Source organism: Oncorhynchus tshawytscha, linkage group LG02, assembly GCF_018296145.1.
Source record: "Oncorhynchus tshawytscha isolate Ot180627B linkage group LG02, Otsh_v2.0, whole genome shotgun sequence".
Lineage (NCBI taxonomy): Eukaryota > Metazoa > Chordata > Actinopteri > Salmoniformes > Salmonidae > Oncorhynchus > Oncorhynchus tshawytscha.
In genome coordinates, this window is record NC_056430.1 from 39,612,028 (window position 1) to 39,635,341 (window position 23,314).

The window sequence follows — 23,314 nt, forward strand, 5'->3', positions numbered from 1 at the left end:
GCCCAAGCAAGTCTCTTCTTCTTATTGGTGTCCTTTAGTAGTGGATTCTTTGCAGCAATTCGACCATGCAGGCCTGATTCACGCAGTCTCCTCTGAACAGTTGATGCTGAGATGTGTCTGTTACTTGAACTCTGTGAAGCATTTATTTGGGCTGAAATTTATGAGGCTGATAACTTACAGCGCTTAATGGTCTTTGCGACAGCACTTGAAGAAACGTTCAAAGTTCTTGAAATTTTCCATACTGACTGACCTTCATGTTTTAAAGTAATGATGGACTGTCATTTCTCTTTTCTTTTTTGAACTGTTCTTGACATAATATGGACTTTGTCTTTTACCAAATAGGGCTACCTTCTGTATCCCAACCCTACCTAGTCACAACACAACTGATTTGCTCAAACACATTAAGAAGGAAAGAAGTTCCACAAATTAACTTTTAACAAGGCACACTTGTTAATTGAAATGCATTCCAGGTGACTAACTCATGAAACTGGTTGAGAGAATGCCAAGAGTTTGCAATGCTGTCATCAAAGTAAAGGGTGGCTACTTTGAAGATTAACACTTTTTTGATTACTACATGATTCCGTATGTGTTATTTTATAGTTTGATGTCTTCACTATTATTCTACAATATAGAAAATAGTAAAAGATAAAGAAAAACCCTTGCATGAGTAGGTGTGTCCAAACTTTTGACTGGTACTGTATAACATAAACATACTGTTGACACGCAGTCTAATGAAATGTCTTGCCTTGTGTGGTAGGTTTTGTGCATTTTGAAACACTTATGTTAGGTGTCATAACCAGCCTTAAAACAACTACCGAGGTAGGTTTTGTGGGTTTTTACACTCTTATGTAGGTGTCATAACCAGCCATAAAATAATGCAATATATGTCACAACAGGTCTAACTATGTGTCATGACAGTATTATGACCCTATTATAACAGGTTATAACAAGTTATGTCAGCTGTTACGCCATATTATGACATGGTTATGACCGTATCATAACGTGTCATGACACTGGGTGTCAAGCAAAGTGCTACCAAAAAGTGTGTGATAGGAGCATGTTGGTTTCATGCACCAGGTGTCAATAGACAATATGATTACTATATAGTAAGGAAGGCCATCTCCAGATTCTCCCTGGAAAGTGCGCTTGCGAAAATGTCCAGTGCGTCAAGGTAGGCTTGTAAGAAGATTTTTCAGGGTTTGCAGGGCAAAGACAGATGTTTGACAGGGATCCTACTGATATAGTACTGACACCTGGTGCATTGGAGAGTGTCACACATAGATTAGAGAAAGAGGTGAATAGTGGGATGCAAGGAGAGAAAGAAGGAGGAGAGAAAGGAAAGGAGGAGGAAAGAAACTTAAAGGATGAAGAAAGGACTGAAAGTAAAAGAGTGATGAAAATGAAGTAATAAAATGCACGAGGGAGGAGTGAAGGTAGAAGAAGACGAAGGAGAGTAAATAGAAAGCAGAAAGTGCGGGTGAGACGGAGGGGCAGTGGACAGGCGGACGGGTGGAAAGCTGGACAGACAGATGGGCAGTTGCGTGTGGCCAGTAGTGCTGAGTGGAGTTGATCTCGCTCAATCCTCTTGGCTCGCTGTCTGTGTGTGCCCACCATCGGGCCACTGGCAGGGTGGCAGCGTGAGCGTGGTCGGCCCGGGTGGAAGCGGGTGCCAATATACCCCGACCGAGGGCACGCAGCCCTATTGAGAGGCAATGTGATGGACACAATGCGAGCGACAGACTTGCTGCATCAACAGCATCACCCGCCCCTGTTTTTTTTGCTGCTGTGTGCCATTTATAAACCATAAATACCCCCCTGGCTCCTAGTGCCTTCTCACCAGGCCTCCACACTCACACACCCTCAAACAGAGACAGAAAGAGGGAGAGAAAAAGAAAAAAGAAAACAAGGAAAAACGGAGAGAGTGTGGCTCGTACGTGGTGCAGTGAAGCACAAGCCATCCAGGTAAAAATAGACAGATCTCTCTCTTTCCTTGGTGCTCTGACTGTCTGTCTTGTGCTGCAACTCTTGCTGTTTTCAATTATCCCCATTTATCTCTCTCCATAACCATGTATGCACTGTTATTTTACCTGGAACTGAATATGCATCAATGTGTCAAACGTAAAAGTCCCTTTGTGGAATCAGAATGTGTATGATTTTTTTTAATGTAAGAATGTTTTGGAATGTAGATGGTCAAACAATAATGTAATGGGTAAAAACCAACATCTCGGGCAAACAGTGGCTTCTTCTCCATCATGAAGTTACTATTCCGTTAGTCAGCACCTCTCAAACATTTTTGGAGGTTTGTCAACTTTTCTTTGGAATGCAGAGGGAACATGTCAGAGCAGCAGGGTGCACCGGAGCAGCTAGCAGCTGGAAAGAGCCAAGGAGGGGCAGGAGCCACCTACAAGGTGGGTGGAGTGTGAAGTTGCCTCTAGACGCTGATCTTGGGTCAATTTTTGTATTTTCCCCACTAAAAGCTGATCTTAGTTCTGTACCTACTATCCTTTGGTGGTGAAACAGCGTATTCTTAGAATCTTTTAGTGGTAAAAGGGTTCCACGTAGAACCTTGTATTAGCAAAAGGGCATCCTCATGGAACCAAAAATAGTTATATTTTTTTTCAATTGTCTCCATAGGAGAGGGTTCTCCTATGGAGACAATTGAACAATCCTTTATGGTTCTAGGGAGCACCTTCTTTCTTTTTGTAAGAAAAAATTCACCCTGGAGCTACAAGGTGCCCGACATCCGTTGGACCTTATTATATCTTAGCCTAAGATTCACTTGGTCTGACTTTTTATGAAATGTCACTGATACTACTAGTATGTATTTACAATGACATAAGCAAAATAACGCACAATAACACGGCAGTATAGTACAACACATTGTTAAATTACAACTGTGCAATCTTCATGCAGTTTCTGCCTATGTTAATGTTGTTGTTAAGCCTATTTTGTACTAATGTAATTACTTACCATTGACCCATGCCTCTTCCTGACTTATCTTGTAGGTGGTGGTGTTTGAGTTTGAGAACTTCTGTGGGAAGAAAGTGGAGCTGTCTGCAGAGTGTAAGAATGTGATCGAAAAGGGATGTGAGAAGGTGGGATCTATCATCGTGGAATCAGGACCGTAAGTGTCACCAATATTGATTTTCTACATTTTCCATCATGCCTCACTCTTGCCCCCTTCCTGTTTACCTGTCTCTCCAATACTCTCCAACACTGCCCTTATTAAAATGTTAAAACATTTATGAATCCAACTTCAGTCTCTAGACAATGAAATTCCATTCTTATTCAACTGTGTATACATTTTGATCACAGTTCTTATCAATTACCTTTCATGCAGGGAAGATCAAGGTTTGTTGCTCGTGGGTTGGTTTTCACAGTGCTAATCTAAATGGTGCTGTGTAATAATTTTAAGGTTAAAATCTCTGAACTATTTGAAATAACTCATCCACCTGGTCAATTCATGTCAGCATGATAAAACATTGAGGTTAGGAGAATTTGTGTTTTTCATAGGTGAAAGTAAAAATATATATTGGTGTGTTCTTTGTAAATGTTTATTATGGAAGTATCCATGAACAATGATGTTTTTTGAAAAGAGGAAAGGGAACGCTATATTTCAAACCAATTTCTGAGTTCCTAGGCCAAGCCATGTGGTAACTAACATATTCATTAGCATTGGGGGGTGGTTGGGGATGGATTTGAAAAAAGTAATGTTTTGAGGTTAACATTTTAACCATAGGATTATGTCATCATGGTAACCAATTTCAACATTGACAAACCTTGCATAAAATATGTTGAATTTGTACCTTTGAAACAACGTCAGATCTTCAATGTAATATCCACTAAAATAAAAAAGCAATAGGCTGGGCAGCACCTCCTACTGGAGAGTTTATCTATCTACAACTACCCTGCGGTTTTCCATCCAGGCCCTGCTTATCTTTGAGATTTGTCTGTTACCAATGTGCTATTGTGAGAATTTGGATGTGCTTTTAGATGGTTGAAAGCATAGTGGTAACACATTGGGAATTCAACAAACTTTCAACTGTCTTTTTGAGTGGGTGAAAAAAAGTTGTAATCACATTGATCAACATATCAACCAAATATTAACCAATTCTCCAAGTTGTAATGACGAGGTGTGCACAGTGGGATATTATTCTCAAGGCATAAAACGCTGAAGTTTGTTAGGAATATCATTCTATCGAAGAAAGGCTTGGCTACTTCTAAGACTGTTGGCTATATTGCTTCATTCCCTGTTACAAAAGGAATAAGTTACTAGCAAACATTGTGACAACCAACCCCATACTGTGACAACCAACCCCACGATGGGGCTGGTTGTCACAAGTGGACAGAGTTTGTTTGATGCCTTATAACTGCATGTTGAAATAAGATAATGATCAAAAAAAGGTCCCAGTTTCAACCCAAGACCTTGGTCTTTCTCCTAAAAGAGTCTTGTAAGATATACTGCTGCTGAGAGAAACACACGAGTAAAAAGTGTGACAACCAACCCTGGTCTCTCCTACTATCTCACTACTACTGTTTATGTACAAGAAATTGGTAAAGCGTAATTACCTTTGTGTTCTCAGCTGGGTGGCATTTGAGCGCCAGGCATTTGGCGGGGAGCAGTTTGTGCTGGAGAAGGGCGAGTATCCTCGTTGGAGCACCTGGACCAACAGCCAGACTAATAACTACCTGCTGTCCCTCAGGCCACTCAAAGTGGTCAGTATATCTCTGTACCTATAATTAGAATCATCATCCTTTAACTGGGTATATTTACATGTACCAGGAATCTGACATGGTGCAATGGTTCTGACAACCCCTTACAATAAACAGAATACACAGACAGAATTTAGCCAAAATTATTTACACATAATCTACATATAGTATGTAAGGATGTAGCCTACTGACCATAGCAACCTACAGTGGACAGGCATCCAACTGTCATGTCAATGAGATAAGACTAACCTGTTGAGCTAAAGGCAAATCCCTTTTGTTTCCTAAGTTAACAGAATTCCACAAAAGAAACCTATTTGTACCAAATGATTTGTGCTCCCAAGCCACCAAAAGTATTTATTTGATCATTATTTAGTTATTTGAAACTGCACTTTTCTAAGTAGGGTTACCAGCCCTGGAGTAGTAGCTACCTTCCTTAAAAGTAAACACCAAGTAAACAGCAGACATGAAAACATAGTGTAACCACCACCCATTCCTGTTCCTGCCCAGGACAGTGCGGATCACAAACTCCACCTGTTCGAGAACCCAGGCTTCGCCGGGAGGAAGATGGAGATTGTGGATGACGACGTCCCCAGCCTGTGGGTCCATGGCTTTCAGGACCGCGTGGCCAGCATCAAGGCTACGAATGGAGCGTAAGTTCAACACCTTTACACATCATTGAGATCAGGCATACAGTATCTGTCTACAGCTAGGTTACTGCAAGGTTATCTCTCGTGCCAAGTATGGCTCTGAATTTCAACCGATTCTGTTCCATAAATGTCATTATAGCTATATGTCCCCTTGCCCTCCCTAGGTGGGTGGGCTACATGTTCCCAGGCTACAGGGGCCGCCAGTACATCTTTGAGCATGGAGACTACAAGCACTGGAATGACTGGGGAGCATCAACACCTCAGATCCAGTCCGTCCGACGCGTGCGTGACATGCAGTGGCACAAGAGAGGCTGCTTCATTGCCCCCACCCCCACCCCCACTCCCACCCCCGCACCCAACCCCACACCACCTGCCCCCCCTAACGCCACTGGCACCAGCTGAAAGAGAGTGGCTGTGGCCCCAGGCCCCCTAAGAAGCCAAATCCGGGCCTCCCATCCATCCAGGGCTCCACCGAACCTCACCTCCTCGTCACAGAGGGTCAGCAAGAAACGACGAACTCGGAAGTGAAGTAACCATCACTGACTTACCTATGTGTCTGGGGTGGAAATAATAAAGGCTTTGAACCTGATTTGGTTTGACCCAATGTTTTTGTCAGTCCCTCTTACGGAGTTGCTATGAAAACTTCTCTGAGGTTGTTAGAATAATATTATTTAGTGTGCCAACATCATACAATAGGACAAATAATATTTGGTTAATGGTGCTGGTTTACATCTCCTTCTTTAGAATGGTTGTAAGGTAAAACACTGACCAGTAGATGGTAACATGGAACCAGAAGATATCAACTTGCATGGGAAGTTGAGTTGAGTGTCTAGGAGACGTCCAAGACGAAATAAAACATTCAAATTTATTATCACCATAAAAAGTATGCACTTTCACCCAACAAAGTTAATGTAGACTACGGGACATTCCATTGAAATGGAACACACACACACACACACACAGAGAGAGAGAGAGAGAGATCCGGTCAACAGGTACAGTACACTTTATAGTTTTCTGTGATTTGAGATTTGAGTAAGCACTAATGTCTTCAGAGTGTATTGGAACATGAGTCATGACATAGTGCACAAATTTGTTTTATTAGAATCATCAATACATGACTTAGATCATTTACAAAACCCAAAATATGAAATCACTAACCAACAAGGCAACAGTAAACATGCTGGCCCCCACGAATGATGCAGCACCCCCCTAATCAGTGTCATTTTGTAAATGAAGGATCTCTATGCCAACAAGCATCATTCACTCAAGTGCTGTCAAAATCGGGCCAGTGCTGTCTGAGATATCGCGTGGGTTAGCTAGACACATCCTTGAGCAAGTGTGCCATATTTCATCACTGAGTCAAACAGATCAAGAGCTATAAACATGTGCCCGTATTATAGCGCCACCGTGTGGTCGATATGAACGTTCTTGCATATGTTGAGTCTTTACAGTGTTTGCAATTTGTGTACCAAATGTTGTTACAATACGAATATACTGACTGATTTATATTTATTTGCGCCACATGAATGTTTACTGGTCAATAGCAGCCATGCTGTTTTAGCTACTAGTCTGAAAAATTGTGTGTTTGGAGACCTTTCTCCATATATGCCACACATCAAGTTTAATGCAGATCGGCCATTTGATGACAGAAGAGTAGAGTTGTTTTTCACAAAATTCTAAATGACGAAAAATCCATCGTGGCAGAACTTATGGGTCCCTGAGGCAAATTTGTTCCTTGTGAGTAGAGGGACCTATGTACCAAATTTCATGACTTTAAGGTCAAATGTGGTGAGGGGCGTGACCTTCCAAAGCTTGCATTTTGAATCTTGTGTTATAGCGCCATCATCTGGCCAATCAGTGTAATTTTGTAAATACTGGATCTCTATGGCTAGATGCATCATTCACCAAAGTTTTGTCAAAATCGGGCCCGTGCTTACAGATATTGTATGCGACTAACGTTTGTTCGTACAAATGTACAGAGACAAATCCATAGTCCCCTCCCTGATTTCATCGTTGGGGACAATTCCCTTTTCAGCGTACATGTATTCTAAGGACTTTCCGACATTGTGCAGAATAAGCTGCAAAGTTCTATTGCTGTGTTCATAACCAACTTGAACGCCCCTCCAACTGATAATTACAAGTGGGGAACTTGTCTATCATCCATGAGCTCCTATTTCTCCCACATGCTGATCTCTGACAACACCTACTAAGGAAAGGACTTCAATAACAGCCTTTTCAGCAGTTAAATGCAGCAACAAAATATTATTTATACAATGAAAACTATTAATATGGTTTTTGAGTACTATAATTTGTTAAAAATAATGATATCTGTACTTTTAGTTATGGATGACGCTGGCCAATAGCCAAGCGGTGTTTCTCAACGAGTCCAAGCACGTGAATGCATCCAACTGGTATTTATGAGTTCACAAAGAGTAATTACCACCTTCCCACTTCGTTATGAAAGCAGCATATGCCCCAGAAGTTGGGAAGGCTTTTTCAATTAGGGAGTTATTTTATGCTGACCCGGGTTGATCCAAGCAATGGCAGGGGCTTTTGTAGGATTTGAAGACATTTGGGGCTTAGCCCAAAGCCACTAGGGGGGTCCGGGGACATTCTCCCCCAGCAGAAAAAAAGAGAGAAAGAATTTCAACAGCTAAATGAATGAATTTGGTGCACTTTAAGATGAAGATTGAAAGATTAGAACATTGAGAGATTAGATATTTTTCAGGTAACTTGCACCTTCCACAGCAGATACTGCCCGTACTCAATTATAGTTGCTACTGTGGGTCTCCTCTACTCTGGAGCACTCTCTACTCTCGAACAGGTACATTTACAGTGTATTGTCAAAAACCACTAAACAACTTCAAACATAGACTATGACCTGTCCAATCAAACAATCCCACAGTACCCAAACACACACAGAGACATGCACACACACACTCTGCAGTAATTAGAATACATAGAGCAGTGTGCCCACCCCTTTTCTGCCTCTCTCCTCTCAAGGCTCAGGAGAAGACCCAGATGCAGACAGTTTCAAAGTAACAAAAGTTTATTACAAAAACAGGGGGGCAGGCAAACAACAGGTCAAGGGCAGGCAGAGGTCAATAGTCCAGAGCAGAGTCCTAAAGATACTGAATGGCAGGCAGGCTCAGGGTCAGCGCAGGCAGAGGTCAGTAATCCAGTGTGGTATGACAAGGTACAGAACGACAGGCAGGCTCCGGGTCAAGGCAGGAAGAATGGTCAAAAACCAGGAAAGATAGAAAACAGGAACTAGAGACAGACAGGAGCATGGTAAAAACCACTGGTAGGCTTGACGAAACAAAACAAACTGGCAACAGACAAACAGACAACACAGGTATAAGTACACTGGGGATAACGGGGAAGATGGGAGACACATGGAAGGGGGTAGAGACAAGCCCAAAGACAGGTGAAACAGATCAGGGTGTGACAGTACCCCCCCTCCCCCTCTGGGGGTGTCACTTGGCGTCCTACCTAGGCGCATACCTGGTTGACCGGGGTGCCAGCGTTGGAATTCAGCGATGAGGCCTGGGTCTAGGATGTCCCTGGCGGGGACCCAGCACCTCTCCTCCGGGCCATAACTCTCCCAGTCAACCAGGTACTGGAATCCCCTGCCCCGAGGATGAACCTTCAGGAGGAACCTCACATAGGCTTTTTTCTAGATGAGACGCTTTCTAGGGGCAGAATCTCTTTAAAGTTACTGTATACGAACTTGACCAGGGCAACTCAACTGTAAAGAAAAATGGAAGTGTTCAGATAACAGTGCAACACAACTCCAAACAGGACAGATACGACTATGTAGCTTCTTATCTGTCCAGTTTGGAATGTGTTAGAGACATGAGTGAAAAACATACCTGTAGAATGGAGTTATAAGACTGCTATGATTCATTTCATAACATGAGTTCTACCAGCTGATGTCTATTAGCTAATGTGGTGTTGGTTTGGTAGTGGTATCATGGAAGATTCCCATTTTTTTGACTCGGGTTCGATTCCCGGGCGGCGCACTCCTTTTGGGATCCCGAGTGGCGCAGCAGTATAGGGCAATGCGTCTCAATGCCAAAGGTATCACTACAGACCCTGGTTTGATTCCAGGCTGTATCACAACCGGCCGTGATTGGGTGTCCCATAGGGCGACACACAATTGGCCCAGCGTCATCCGGGTTAGGCTTTGGCCGGGGTAGGCTGTCAAACCCGTCATTGTAAATAAAAAAATATTATTATGTTTCTGGCTTCCCTCCCCAAGTTTATTATATACACATGATATACATGGCGTGCACAGTGCAATGAAATGCTAACCTGCAGGTTAACCACTCGAGAATCCAACAATACAAAGTATGTAGCCAAGTGAATAAAAAGTAATTCAAATAAAAGCACAATGAAATATTTTCAGTCTTTACAAATACTTACATAGCCTATATGGAAAAAACAAGCATGTTTACCAGTAGAATCAAATAAAATCTAATTGTATTTGTCACATGCACCGAATACAACAGGTGTAGACCTACAGTGAAATGCTTACTTACAAACCCTTAACCAACAATGCAGTTAAAAAAAAAATTAAGTAAAAAATAAAATAACTGATAATTAAAGAGCAGAAGTAAAATAACAGTAGCAAGGCTATATACAGGGTGTACCGGTACAGTGTCAATGTGCGGGGGCAGCGGTTAGTTGAGGTATTTGAGGTAATATGTACATGTAGGTAGAGTTAAAGTGGCTATACATAGATAATAACAGAGAGTAGCAGCAGCGTAAAAAGAAGAAAGACAATGCAAATAGTCTGGGTAGCCATTTGATTAACTATTCAGGACTCTTATGGCTTGGGGGTAGAAGCCTTTTGGACCTAGACTTGGCGCTCTGGTACCGCTTTCCGTGCGGTACGGAATAGGTTATAAGACCTCTATGATTCATTTAATTTGGTCAGTTCTATCACATCAACATTGCTCATTTTAAAAAGCGTTAAATATAATGTTGTAATAAAGTTCAGCTTCAATCAACAGGGGGGCACTGCGTCATTGTCAGAAGATATGTGCTCTAGTCAGAAAAACGTTCTATCATTTCTTCTGTCTCAGCTACCTAGCTAGCCAGTAGCTACCGAAGTGGCCAAGCTAGCTTCAGAAATGAAATCCATCAAATACACTCGCTGGAAATAAACACTTTTCCTAATATCATGACTTATATAAATATCCTTAGCTTTCCCATTCACTAAATATACTGTTAAATAACTCTGACACAATAGCTGTTTAAGGATGCTGAGCGCTAACGCTAGTTTATTAGCATTAGCCAACCCTTATGGTGGGGAGACAAGCTAGTTAGCTACACCAAACCCTGCACAAACCAATCATTTATATATACACACTAGATGACCGTTTGGGGTCACAGTGTTGAAGCCCCCGTGCCTCCATCTTGGCACTCCACCACCGTAACAAAATATTTTGGAAGCTATAGAAATGCATTTATTAAATGTCTAAATTTGTTTTTGACACATGTATTATAATACAAACACCTTAATGCATACTTTGCATATTATATTATGTGAGCTAAACATACATATATATATTTTTACAATATGAAAACTTCCCTTAAAAACCTGTTGTGATTAGGGGGCAGTATTTTCATTTTTGGAAAAATAACGTACCCAAAGTAAACGGGATATTTTGTTAGGACAAGATGCTAGAATATGTATATAATTGACAGCTTAGGATAGAAAACACTCTAAAGTTTCCAAAACTGTAAAAATATTGTCTGTGAATATAACAGAACTGATATTGCAGGCGAAAGCCTGAGAAAAATCCAATCCGGAAGTGCCTCATGTTTTGAAAGCTCTGCGTTCCAATGCATCCCTATTGAGCAGTGAATGGGCTATCAACCAGATTACTTTTTCTACGTATTCCCCAAGGTGTCTACAGCATTGTGACGTAGTTTTACCCATTTATGTTGAAGAATACCCGTAATACCCGGCTACATTGTGTAAGTGGTCACCTGATGGCTCTCAGAGTGATTCTCGTGTAAAATACAGAGGTAGCCATTTTTCCAATCGGTCCTACTGAATAACCAATTGTCCCGGTGGATATATTATTGAATAGATATTTGAAAAACACCTTGAAGATTGATTATAAACAACGTTTGCCATGTTTCTGTCGATATTATGGAGCTAATTTTGAACATTTTGGGGCGTTTTCATGACCGGAAATTATTTCTCAGCCAAACGATTTCTCAGCCAAACGTGAAGAACAAACAGAGCTATTTCGCCTACAAAAATAATATTTTTGGAAAAAATGAACTTTGGCTATCTAACTGGGAGTCTCGTGAGTGAAAACATCCGAAGCTCATCAAAGGTAAACGATTTAATTTGATTGCTTTTCTGATTTCCGTGACCAAGTTACCTGCTGCTAGCTGGTAATAATGCTATGCTAGGCTATCGATAAACGTACACAAATGCTTGTCTGACTTTGGCTGTAAAGCATATTTTGAAAATCTGAGATGACAGGATGATTAACAAAAGGCTAAGCTGTGTCTATGTATATTTCACTTGTGATTTTCATGAATAGGAATATTTTCTAGTAATATTTATGTCCGTTGCGTTATGCTAATTAGTGTCAGTCGATGATTACACTCCCGGATCCGGGATGGGGAGTATAGTATAATTTGTTGAGTTTACAAATTTTACTGTCCCCACTACAACAAAAAAATACATGCAATTTGTCCTTAAAACATTTAATTGAAAAACTGCAGAATTCCATTCAGCCGCTCCTACTGGGGAGTGCCAATGTGGCTGACCGGTAGCTTCAAAGCCTTTCAATGGCCAATACATCGCATCAACAATCCAGAGCTTATATACACTGAACAAAACTATAAATGCAGCATGCAACAAGTTCTAAGATTCTACTGAGTTACATATAAGGAATTCAGTCTATTGAAAAATTCAATAGGACCTAATATATGGATTTCACATGACTGGGAATTTAGATATGCATCTGATCTATATGATTTTAGCATGTAAATCTTGGTAGGGCAAAACATTTTTAAAGTGGGATGCATGCCAGCAAAGCCACTACACAACACAACACTAAACAATACATGAATTTCACTATAATGGTAACAAACAGTGCCCACAAACTGTTAGGGCCTACATAAAGCTGTCCCAACAGCAGTCCCAACATCTTACCACTGCTAAACCTGGCTATCAGTGGAGCCTTGTCTGGTAGCGAAACAGTTCATTCAGCCTCATTTACTGCCTTTAAAAAAACATAGTTGATATGTCTGTCTTGCTTAAACAATTGTGGTTTCTAATGAATATTAAGATGTACAAACTATGGCATAAGGGGATGACAAGCGGATAAAAGGCAATCCGTAATTTCGATTAAGACATTCATGAGCGAGCTAGGACGGATGTAGTCAATATAACTATTTGTTTAGCACTTTTGAAATGTACAGCGACAGAATTCAGAACATGGGCCGTTCTTACAGTGTTCTCCCTGTACCCCAAGTCAGCACGGTAGGATAAATAAGGGGGGCATATAAGCAGACAATGGAGGCTCTTACAATATTCAATGATTACATTTCTCTAAAACAGGTTATAGGCTACATGTGGACCACCAAGTTAGAACAACAGGCAAAATTAAGAGGGGCAAATAAACCATCTTATTAGGGTGATGCACATGAGCTACTAACACAACATACACTTAGTATTACTTTCTTAGCTACAGTATACATATCTCCCTGGCATATTACATAATTTATGCAGCAGCATAAAGAAAAAAACAAGGTTGAATCATGATGATGTCATTGATCTTCAAGTCGTAGCCCTAGAAAGAGGATGGATTTACAATTCCGAGATGGATGACCGTTCAAAGCATATTTCCCAGTGGGAGCTCATTTATTCCTGACTTCCCAGTTTTCTTAAACTTACTGAAGTCAAGTTTTCACAGTTCTGAGTTAACAGTTGTTTTGAGCGCAGCACATTGACAGCATGGCAAATGTTGAATGTTTATCATTTTAAACTTGGAAAAGATTTGGGACCACACAGCCACTGTCACTGATTCCTTCTAAACCACTCATTGGGGAATTTGCGATTTCCTACTTGTTGTGTAATGAGCACCGATACGTTTTATCTATAATTTCTCTTCATTGTTTCTCTTCATGTGACAAGGATTAAAAGGGATTTGACAGTAGATTGTCGACTTGATTAATGATGATGACTGCTAGCTAAGATTTTGAAAGTATGATGTTGACATGATCAGTCAACTAAAAGCTACAGTACATATAACATGATTTGACTTCATTTTGTCTGCTGCCAATGACCTTGAGCCCTCTTAGATGTGCACTTCTAATGTAACTCTATGGCAGCACCCAAGGGGCTATCATTTTTTAGGGTCTCCCCTTAGACTTGGCGGTGACGTAATGTCCCCATGAGTGACAGAACACTGAGCCAATCATGGCGCAAGGCTCCGTATTTTCTGCTGGCTTGCCCCACCACCACAGAAAGCACTGAGCTAGGCTGAAACACCTGGATTTTGGAGCTGCCTTACTCAAGAAAACAAAAAAGAGACCATGTATGTATGTGGCTTTATTAACTGATATATATATGTTTACATTGTTTGCAAATTGATATGTGACAGTATGAATGCCAAAATAACATGCAAAACAGGCAAGGCCCCCAATATATATATATTTGTGCTAAAAATGTGGGGCTCAGAACATGTGGCTCTGCCCCACCTGCCCTGAATGTTGTTGTTTTTTCTTCCTTTATTTAACTAGGCAAGTCAGTTAAAAACAAATTCTTATTTTCAATGACGGCCTAGGAACAGTGGGTTAACTGCCTGTTCAGGGGCAGAACAACAGATTTGTACCTTGTAAACTCGGGGATTTGAACTTGCAAAAAGTCCAATGCTCTAACCACTAGCCTACCCTGCCGCACCGATGACGGGTTGCCATTGGTGATGTGTGGTTATGGAACATCAAAAGGTTCCTGCTCGATCAAAAAACATTTTGGGCTGAAGCCCAGCCCTAGTGATGCCACTGGACAATGGCCCATCACGTCCTCGGGAGCTGCTCCGTCATTTTGTCAACAAGGCAGCATGGTGATCATTCAGAAACATACATCTCTTTTCCATAAAATACATTTTTGCATTTTCAAACTTGTTTTCATTGGGAAGGCAGCTAAAGCGTTTATCAAAAGCAATCACATTTGCAAGAAAAACACATAATCCTACTCATTAATACACGTGCGTAAATTAGGCTACATCACTTTTGTTTTGAGCCGACATAGCCTTTGAATATCAGGCTCAAGTCTGGGAGGCGGTGCGGTTCCAAATTTAATGCAGTCAACTTTCGTCTACACGGGCGCCGTTCCTCTTGGAATGTGCTGGTTCTGAGACAGAGGCGGAGTTGAGGACAAAGGTTTTATGGGAAAAACGGAGGACATCAACAACTTTTCAACGGGACTATAAACTATTAAAGCTCTAGGTCTACGTTAAGGTAAACAAATAGTTTATTTGTTGAAGGTGCTTATCGCTTTACACTGCAATAGGATTTGGTGTTGCTCAGATGGTATTATATTAGTGAACTGGCTATTTCTTTGGTGGATATGAACATATTTTAAGGCGCTACTCTAAAGTAAATAGTTCAAGGATGACACGAATTATAAACGATGTATTATGCCAGTTAATTCAGTTGATTTGCACAGTGTAAAGTGCAGAGCGGGCGTTGTTTTTTTATACCAGCAGGAAATCACGAGTTGTCCTCAAGATGCCTGGGTTTGAGCTGTAGATCAGACGTTCCCCGCAAGTGTCGCTCAGTATTCCGAAACATTGTTGCCAACACATTATATGTTTCTACAATAGTGAGTGGCAATTCCAGTCCTCGGTGGACTGAGGGGTGTCATTTCTCGTGTGGCCTCAAATTGATAGCCTGATCCCAGATCTGTTTGTGTTATCATGTCAAAGCCTTGTCACTCCGGAGTGGTATACTACGAAATAAGCTAGATCTACTCAGGATTTTATAATACTAACCAGGTTCACTTAGCTTAACATTCCAGGTCAGGCTTCATCCATACTACGACGGTAGATATTGCTTTTCTACGGATTCACGGCCTGTTCACCCCACCCGGCTACCGCCTAGAAGGCGGAGACAGTACAGGTGCATCAAAGCTGGGACTTAGAGACAGACAAACAGCTTCTTATTTTTGATTGTGTGTATTACTGTAGTGTTGGACCTCCACTGACCACAAATATTACCGTAAAATATGGGTCCCATGTTTCATGAGCTGAAAAAAAGAGCCCATCCAGACATTTTCCATACTCACAAAAAACGTATTTCTCTTAAACTTTGTGCACACATTTGTTTATATCCCTGTTAAAGCATTTCTCTTTGCCAACTTAATCCATCCACCAGACAGGTGTGGTATATCAAGAAGCTGATTAAACAGTATGATCATTACAAAGGTCAAATAAATCAAATTGTAATGGTCGCATACACATATTTAGTAGATGTTATTACTGGTGTAGCGAAATCCTTGTGTTCCTGCACCTTGTGCTGGGGACAATAAAAGGCCACTTTAAAATGTGCAGTTTTGTCACACAACACAATGCAGCAGATGTCTCAAGTTTTGAGGGAGCATGCAATTGGCATGCTTCCTGCAGGAATTTGCACCAGAGCTGTTGCCAGATAATTAAATGTTCATTCATCTACCATAAGACGTCGTTTTTAGAGAATTTGGCAGTATGACTAACCGGCCTCACAACCACAAGCCGCGTGTGGGTTAGCGGTTTGCTGATGTCAATGTTGTGAACAGAGTGCCTCATGGTAGCGGTGGGGTTATGGTATGGGCAGGCGTAAGCTACGGACAACAATCACAATTGCATTTTATTGATGGCAATTTGAATTCACAAAGATGCCATGATGAGATCCTGAGGCCCATTGTCGTGCCATTAATCAGCCGCCATCACCTCATGGTTCAGCATGATAATGCACTGCCCCATGTTGTAAGGACCTGTACACAATCCCTAGAAGCTGAAAATGTCCCATTTCTTCCATAGCCTGCACACCAGACATCACCCATTGAGCATGTTTGGTGTGCTCTGGATCGACATGTGTTCCAGTTCCCAACAATATCCTGCAACTTCGCACAGCCATTGAAGAGGAGTGGGACAACATTCCACACAATCAACAGCCTGATCAACTCTATGCGAAGGAGATATATCGCGCTGCACACCAGATACGGACTGCTTTTCTGATCCACACCCCTACCTTTTAAAAATAAGTATCTGCGACCAACCGATTCATATCTGTATTCCCAGTCATGTGAAATTGATAGATTTGGACCTAAATCGACTGATTTCCTTATGAACATTTACTCGGTAAAATCTTTGAAATTGTTGCATGTTGCGTTTTTATATTTTTTTATTCAGTATAGAAACAAATATTTTGCTGCACCTGGGTTATCTGCATACCTCTGTACACGACCAATAAACTTTGATTTGAACCTGCTACGTTTATTCTCCTAACCTGCTATGTTTGTTTCTAACCTTCCACCTTAATGATCATACTCTGCCTAACTGGCTTAGCTAAAATATTGTTAGGTTTCGAGACACACCCACTGGTATTGATGATCCCACTTGTTTCACAATGTTCACGTTCAGACACACCCCAAGTAGGCCTATGCAGTTCCCCATACTTGCATCCACCTGCCACAAGCACACTTTTTACTGTGCGTGCACGTTACAAATGGCTAGCAGCATTTCCCAAACTCTGAGCACATTTTGGTTTTTGCCCTAACACTACACAGCTGATTCAAATGATCAAAGCTTGATGATTAGTTGATTTGAATCAGTTTTGTGGTGCTAGGGCAAAAACCAAACATACACCCCTTGTGGTCCCGAGGACCGAGTTTGAGAAACACAGGAGCTAGTGGAATGCCGGAACATCAACAACCCATGGGACAAGTCCGTGCCACATTTTCATTTGTGTCAAAATGAAATACAAGTTATCTTGCAAATTCATCAGAAAGTAGGCTTTATTTTAATACTTATTGTTAATGCCATCTTGTTGTGTGATTATCAATGCACAAGCATCATTTTCCCACGGCTATCGCTCCTTCTTCTACATGTGGAACAGCTTGTTGCATTGTGGCCATAGACATACCATCCATAGAAGGGTTTTGGAATCTCAATTTGACTTTAAAACGAATGCGCTAGCAGTGGCTGCCAGTCTTAACTTGAATGGAAACTGCCATCAATGGATTATAGAGTATGTCTATGGTTGGTTGCAGCTGTATTTGCCTTTCGCAAATTTCAAAATACAATCTTGTGAAAAACGTACAGTTTGGAATGCAAATGCTGTCATTACTACATGTGTAATGTGATAGGTATTAACAATTTGTGACCCACCACCTGTATTCGATCCTATGTAGCAAAATTTGAATGTAGTTTTTTACATTGGATACAATTAGAGACTCTGAGCCAGAAAATGGTATGGTACACTGCAGTTGAGGAACAATTACAAAGTAAACCTGTAACCCTACTGTTGAGAAAATGGCCTGGTTCGAGTACAGGCTCTGTCGCAGCAGGCTGCGACTGGGAGACCGATGGGACGGCGCACAATTTGCCCAGCGTCGTCCAGGTTAGGGGCGGGTTGGGCTTTACGTGTGTAGAGTGCATGTGTGATTATGTGTCTGTCGGTCTGTCTCTTCACAGTCCACGTTGTTCCGTAAGATGTCGTTTTCATCTGTCTGGACTTTCTTGGGCGCCCTGAAGCCTTCTTCACAACAATTGAACCGCTCTCCTTGAAGTTCTTGATGAGCCAATAAATGGTTGATTTAGGTGCAATCTTACTGGCAGCAATGTCCTTGCCTGTGAAGCCCTTTTTGTGCAGAGCAATGATGAAGGCACATGTTTCCTTGCAGGTAACCATGATTGACAGAGGAAGAACAATGATTCCTTTTGGAGCTTCCAGTCTGTTAATCAAACTCAATCAGCATGACCGAGTGATCTCCAGCCTTGTCCTCGTCAACACTCACACCTGTGTTAATTTGAGAATCACTGACATGTCAGCTGGTCCTTTTGTGGCAGGGCTGAAATGCAGTTGAAATGTTTTTGGGGATTCAGTTAATTTGCATGGCAAGAGGGACTTTGCAATTCATCTGATCACTCTTCATAACATTCTGGAGTATATGCAAATTGCCATCATACAAACTAAGGCAGTAGACTTTGAAAATTTATATTTGTGTCATTCTCAACTTTTGGCCACGACTTACAGTGGGGCAAAAAGTATTTAGTCAGCCACCAATTGTGCAAGTTCTCCCACTTAAAAAGATGAGGCCTGTAATTTTCATCATAGGTACACTTCAACTATGACAGACAAAATGAGAAAAAAAAATCCAGAAAATGACATTGTAGGATTTTTTTATGAATTTATTTGCAAATTATGGTGGAAAATAAGTGTTTGGTCACCTACAAACAAGCAAGATTTCTGGCTCCTCTGTCCTCTACTCATTACCTGTATTAATGTCACCTGTTTGAACTTGTTATCAGTATAAAAGACACCTGTCCACAACCTCAAACAGTCACACTCCAAACTCCACTATGGCCAAGACCAAAGAGCTGTCAAAGGACACCAGAAACAAAATTGTAGACCTGCACCAAGCTGGGAAGACTGAATCTGCAATAGGTAAGCAGCTTGGTTTGAAGAAATCAACTGTGGGAGCAATTATTAGGAAATGGAAGACATACAAGACCACTGATAATCTCCCTCGATCTGGGGCTCCACGCAAGATCTCACCCCGTGGGGTCAAAATAATCACAAGAACGGTGAGCAAAAATCCCAGAACCACACGGGGGGACCAAGTGAATGACATGCAGAGAGCTTGGACCAAAGTAAGAAAGCCTACCATCAGTAACACACTACGCCGCCAGGGACTCAAATCCTGCAGTGCCAGACGTGTCCCCCTGCTTAAGCCAGTACATGTCCAGGCCTGTCTGAAGTTTGCTAGAGAGCATTTGGATGATCCAGAAGAAGATTGGGAGAATGTCATATGGTCAGATGAAACCAAAATATAACTTTTTGGTAAAAACTCAACTCGTTGTGTTTGGAGGACAAAGAATGCTGAGTTGCATCCAAAGAACACCATACCTACTGTGAAGCATGGGGGTGGGAACATCATGCTTTGGGGCTGTTTCTCTGCAAAGGGACCAGGACAACTGATCCGTGTAAAGGGAAGAATGAATAGGGCCATGTATCGTGAGATTTTGAGTGAAAACCTCCTTCCATCAGCAAAGGCATTGAAGATGAAACGTGGCTGGGTCTTTCAGCATGACAATGATCCCAAACACACCGCCCGGGCAACGAAGGAGTAGCTTCGTAAGAAGCATTTCAAGGTCCTGGAGTGGCCTAGCCAGTCTCCAGATCTCAACCCCATAAAAAATCTTTGGAGGGAGTTGAAAGTCCGTGTTGCCCAGCAACAGCCCCAAAACATCACTGCTCTAGAGGAGATCTGCATGGAGGAATGGGCCAAAATACCAGCAACAGTGTGAAAACCTTGTGAAGACTTACAGAAAACGTGTGACCTCTGTCATTGCCAACAAAGGGTATATAACATTGAGTATTGAGAAACTTTTGTTATTGACTAAATACTTTTTTGCCCCACTGTATCTACCTGCCTTCATGTACATATCTACCTAAAATAACTCGTACCTTTGCACCTTGATCTGGTACTGGTACTCCCTGTATATAGCTCCATTCTTGTGTATTTTATTCCTCTTGTGTTACAATTTGTTCTTATTTTTAAACTGCATCGTTGGGAAAGGCTTGTGAGCAAGCATTTCACGGTAAAGACCACACCAGTTGTATTTGGCCAATATGACAAATACAATTTGATTTGAAGTATAGGGCTCTGGCATGACAAGGAGTTGACATGACACAAACAGATCTTGGAAAATAAAGGAGAGCCACACACACTAGGAGCTCAAATGCAGAAATGTTTATGTCCAACATTTCGACAGACAAGCGGTCTTCATCAGGGTACAATGACAAACATTGCGGGGTGACTCATTTATATAGTGTCAAGACACACATACAGGTGTCTGTAATCATGGCCGGGTGTGGCCTGATATCATTGGTTAATTCTCATATTTTAAAATAGCATACAAAAAACATGAATGGATAGCGTATGATCATAGATACAATTTGGCTACATAAGCCTACAAACATTTACAATGAATAGCAAAATGACAACATGACAACAATCACAAGAATGGCTTCAGATCAAAGTCTATGTTGAGACCGAAGGGAGCAAAGGTCTTTATATTAAAGATCCAGGCAGCCTCTCGTTTTAACAATAAATTGTCGAGGTCACCCCCTCTCCTAGATCTTGGACCAGGCTATAGAATTGTTGACATATGCTTATTATTAGCCTACTATTTTACACTTGTTACATTGTTAAAACTATTTGTTGACCATTATCACTAAATGTATTAAAGCTTTTTGACAAAATAAATAAAACAATTATTTATTGTCATGATAAAATCTATTGGTCTAGATTTTCTTAGGAAATTCAACGTAGGTTGGCCACACAGTTCACTTGCATCGAGAGTCAAAGGGTTTGGTTTGTTGACATCTTGCATGCTTTTGTAATGTTTAAAAGTAGAAGTATACTCGTATTGTACAGTACAATGAATTACTGTTAGAGCAGTCGGTCATAAGTTGCAATAGGCTGTCTATTCTTTGTGTATATGAAAATTTGAGGGTTACAATATGTATCCCAACGCCTAATCAACATGCTGGGGATGATATGAACCTTGTTAATGCTAGCCAATTATTTAAACTAACTATGTCAATGTTAGGAAATGTAAACCTTAGATAAACACTAGGGCTATTGAGTTATTGTATTTCAGACAAACTTGTGACATTTGATAGCTTTGGCATTTAACATTCAGTTAACTTCTAACTAGGAAAACCAGTCTCTTTGTGGTGGGCCACCCCACCCCCCTGCAGCACCATGTCCAAGTACCTGAGGCATTTCACCACGGTGGGTGATGACCACACAGCCCATTGGCACAACGAGGGGCTGCATGAGGCTAGAGAGGAGACGGGACCAGCCACAGGACAGCTGCCCCACTTACAAGTCACCTTCAGAGACTCCCTGAAGAGACTCTACAGCTCAGACAGATTCCAGGTATGGAATATGAGTGGAGTAGGCAATGCTCATACTATCTATCCAACACAGTTAGTCAATGTTACCTTTGCTCAAATCAAATGTCAACTGTGGATGGGGAATGTGTGTTTCTCAGTCTAGGCTGCAAATGTGACAGTAAATTCACTCCCCTTCTCTTGTTGTACATTGTCAGAAGGTTGGACTTTACTGATGTTGGGAGTTTCACTGTGGTTTGGATCGCTATGGTGTTGGTCTTTGATGTTGAGTGTTTGCCTTTTGGTTTAGATAGCTGTGGTATGCCTGGTCATCCTGGATGCATTCTTTGTGCTGGGCGAGCTACTGATCGACCTGTCAATCATCAAGTTGGAGCATGGGCACGTTGCCCCTCAGGTGAGATATGTCCACCGAGTGGCGTAGTGGTCTAAGGCAGTGCATCTCGGTGCTAGAGGCATCACTACATACCCTGGTTCGATTCCGGGCTGTATGACAACTGGCCGGGATTGGGAGTCCCATAGGGCGGCGCACAATCGGCCCAGCGTCGTCCGGGTTAGGGGAAAGTTTGCCCGGGGTAGGCTGTCATAAAATAAGAATGTGTTCTTAACTGACTTGCCTAGTTAAATTTAGGGAATAGGTTGCCATTTGGCACATGGATCAAGAAATGCGTGACTCAAACCTTCTTACAACTCCTCCTCTGTCCTTTCCCTCTTCACCAGATCTTCCACTACCTGAGTCTGGCTCTTCTCACCTTCTTCATGGTGGAGCTGGCTGGAAAGCTCTTTGCCTACCGGCTGGAGTTCTTCCATCACAAGTTTGAGGTGTTTGATGGGCTGGTGGTGATTGTGTCCTTCATCCTGGACATTGTGTATATCGCCAGTGAAGATGCCTTTGACGGCATGGGCCTCCTGATCCTCCTCAGGCTCTGGAGGGTGGCCAGGATCGTCAACGGTGAGAGATCCCCCACTGGTCATGTTCATTAGGCACTCCCTGGACATGTCCAATAACAAACACAAATTTTAAGGTTTCCATTGTGAAACATGTTAAAGCTTGCCCTAATGAACATAACCTTTTATGTCACATACAGTAGCTAGCTAGGTCACCAACGTCACAGAATGGGTTTTTGTCCAACATGACATGTTTTCTTCCACCACCCAGGAATCCTGGTGTCTGTGAAGTCAAGGGCCGATCGCGAAGTTCAAACGCTGAAGGAGAGCAACGATCACCTGGTCCAGCAAGTTAACGACCTACAAGAGCACAATGGCAAGATGGTGAGTTGGGCAGCCCCTGGGAACCCAAAATACCACCTGCCCGAGACCTGTTAAGGCGTTTAGATTCTACATCTTATGAAGAGCATCAGTCAACAAACCCGGTTTTAACCCACCCTTCAATCTCTTTCCCCCTTTTTTAGGAAAAAGAGAACAGTAAACTACGAGCTCTCCTCCGACAGCATAAAATTGAGTTCTGATGCAGGAAGAGGAACATGATGCCATTTTTCATTATCCACTTATAGTGTCATTGGAATTGTTCAATAAACAAGGCTATATTCTAAATAGTGTTCACCATCCATACACCATTTCAGTAAGTAATTCCACAATGACAGGAGCTTACACTGAGTTACTAGCCTGGTCCTAGAGCCGTTTGTACTCTTGCCAGCTGAATTGTTGTCATTCTCAAGCCAAACATTTGGCATGACAATGAGTGAAAATAAGTTGGTATGATAACACACTGGCACTCAGGCTAGATACAATTGAGGTCGAAAATGTACATACACCTTAGCCAAATGCATTTAAAC

General features: G+C 41.7%; 2 protein-coding genes across 3 annotated transcripts; both read left to right on the forward strand.

The window, feature by feature from the left end:
* The first annotated feature begins 1,819 nt into the window (after nt 1-1,819).
* On the forward strand, nt 1,820-5,949 carry LOC112215609 (beta-crystallin B3-like). Of its 2 annotated transcripts, none has more exons than XM_024374787.1 (6): nt 1,820-1,962; nt 2,300-2,408; nt 3,006-3,124; nt 4,584-4,716; nt 5,221-5,363; nt 5,525-5,949. In XM_024374787.1, exons 2-6 carry the CDS (start codon nt 2,334-2,336, stop codon nt 5,760-5,762), a joined length of 708 nt encoding a protein of 235 aa, XP_024230555.1. In that variant the 5' UTR covers nt 1,820-1,962; nt 2,300-2,333; the 3' UTR covers nt 5,763-5,949. The 2 variants fall into 2 exon arrangements, with proteins under 2 accessions (XP_024230555.1, XP_024230544.1); XM_024374776.1 differs by having other exon boundaries at nt 2,327-2,408.
* Nucleotides 5,950-14,597: 8,648 nt separating this feature from the next.
* Nucleotides 14,598-23,086, forward strand: LOC112215601 (voltage-gated hydrogen channel 1). The gene is made up of 6 exons (XM_024374765.2): nt 14,598-14,855; nt 21,323-21,546; nt 21,811-21,915; nt 22,239-22,470; nt 22,678-22,790; nt 22,931-23,086. Exons 2-6 carry the CDS (start codon nt 21,370-21,372, stop codon nt 22,985-22,987), a joined length of 684 nt encoding a protein of 227 aa, XP_024230533.1. The 5' UTR covers nt 14,598-14,855; nt 21,323-21,369; the 3' UTR covers nt 22,988-23,086.
* Nucleotides 23,087-23,314: the final 228 nt, after the last annotated feature.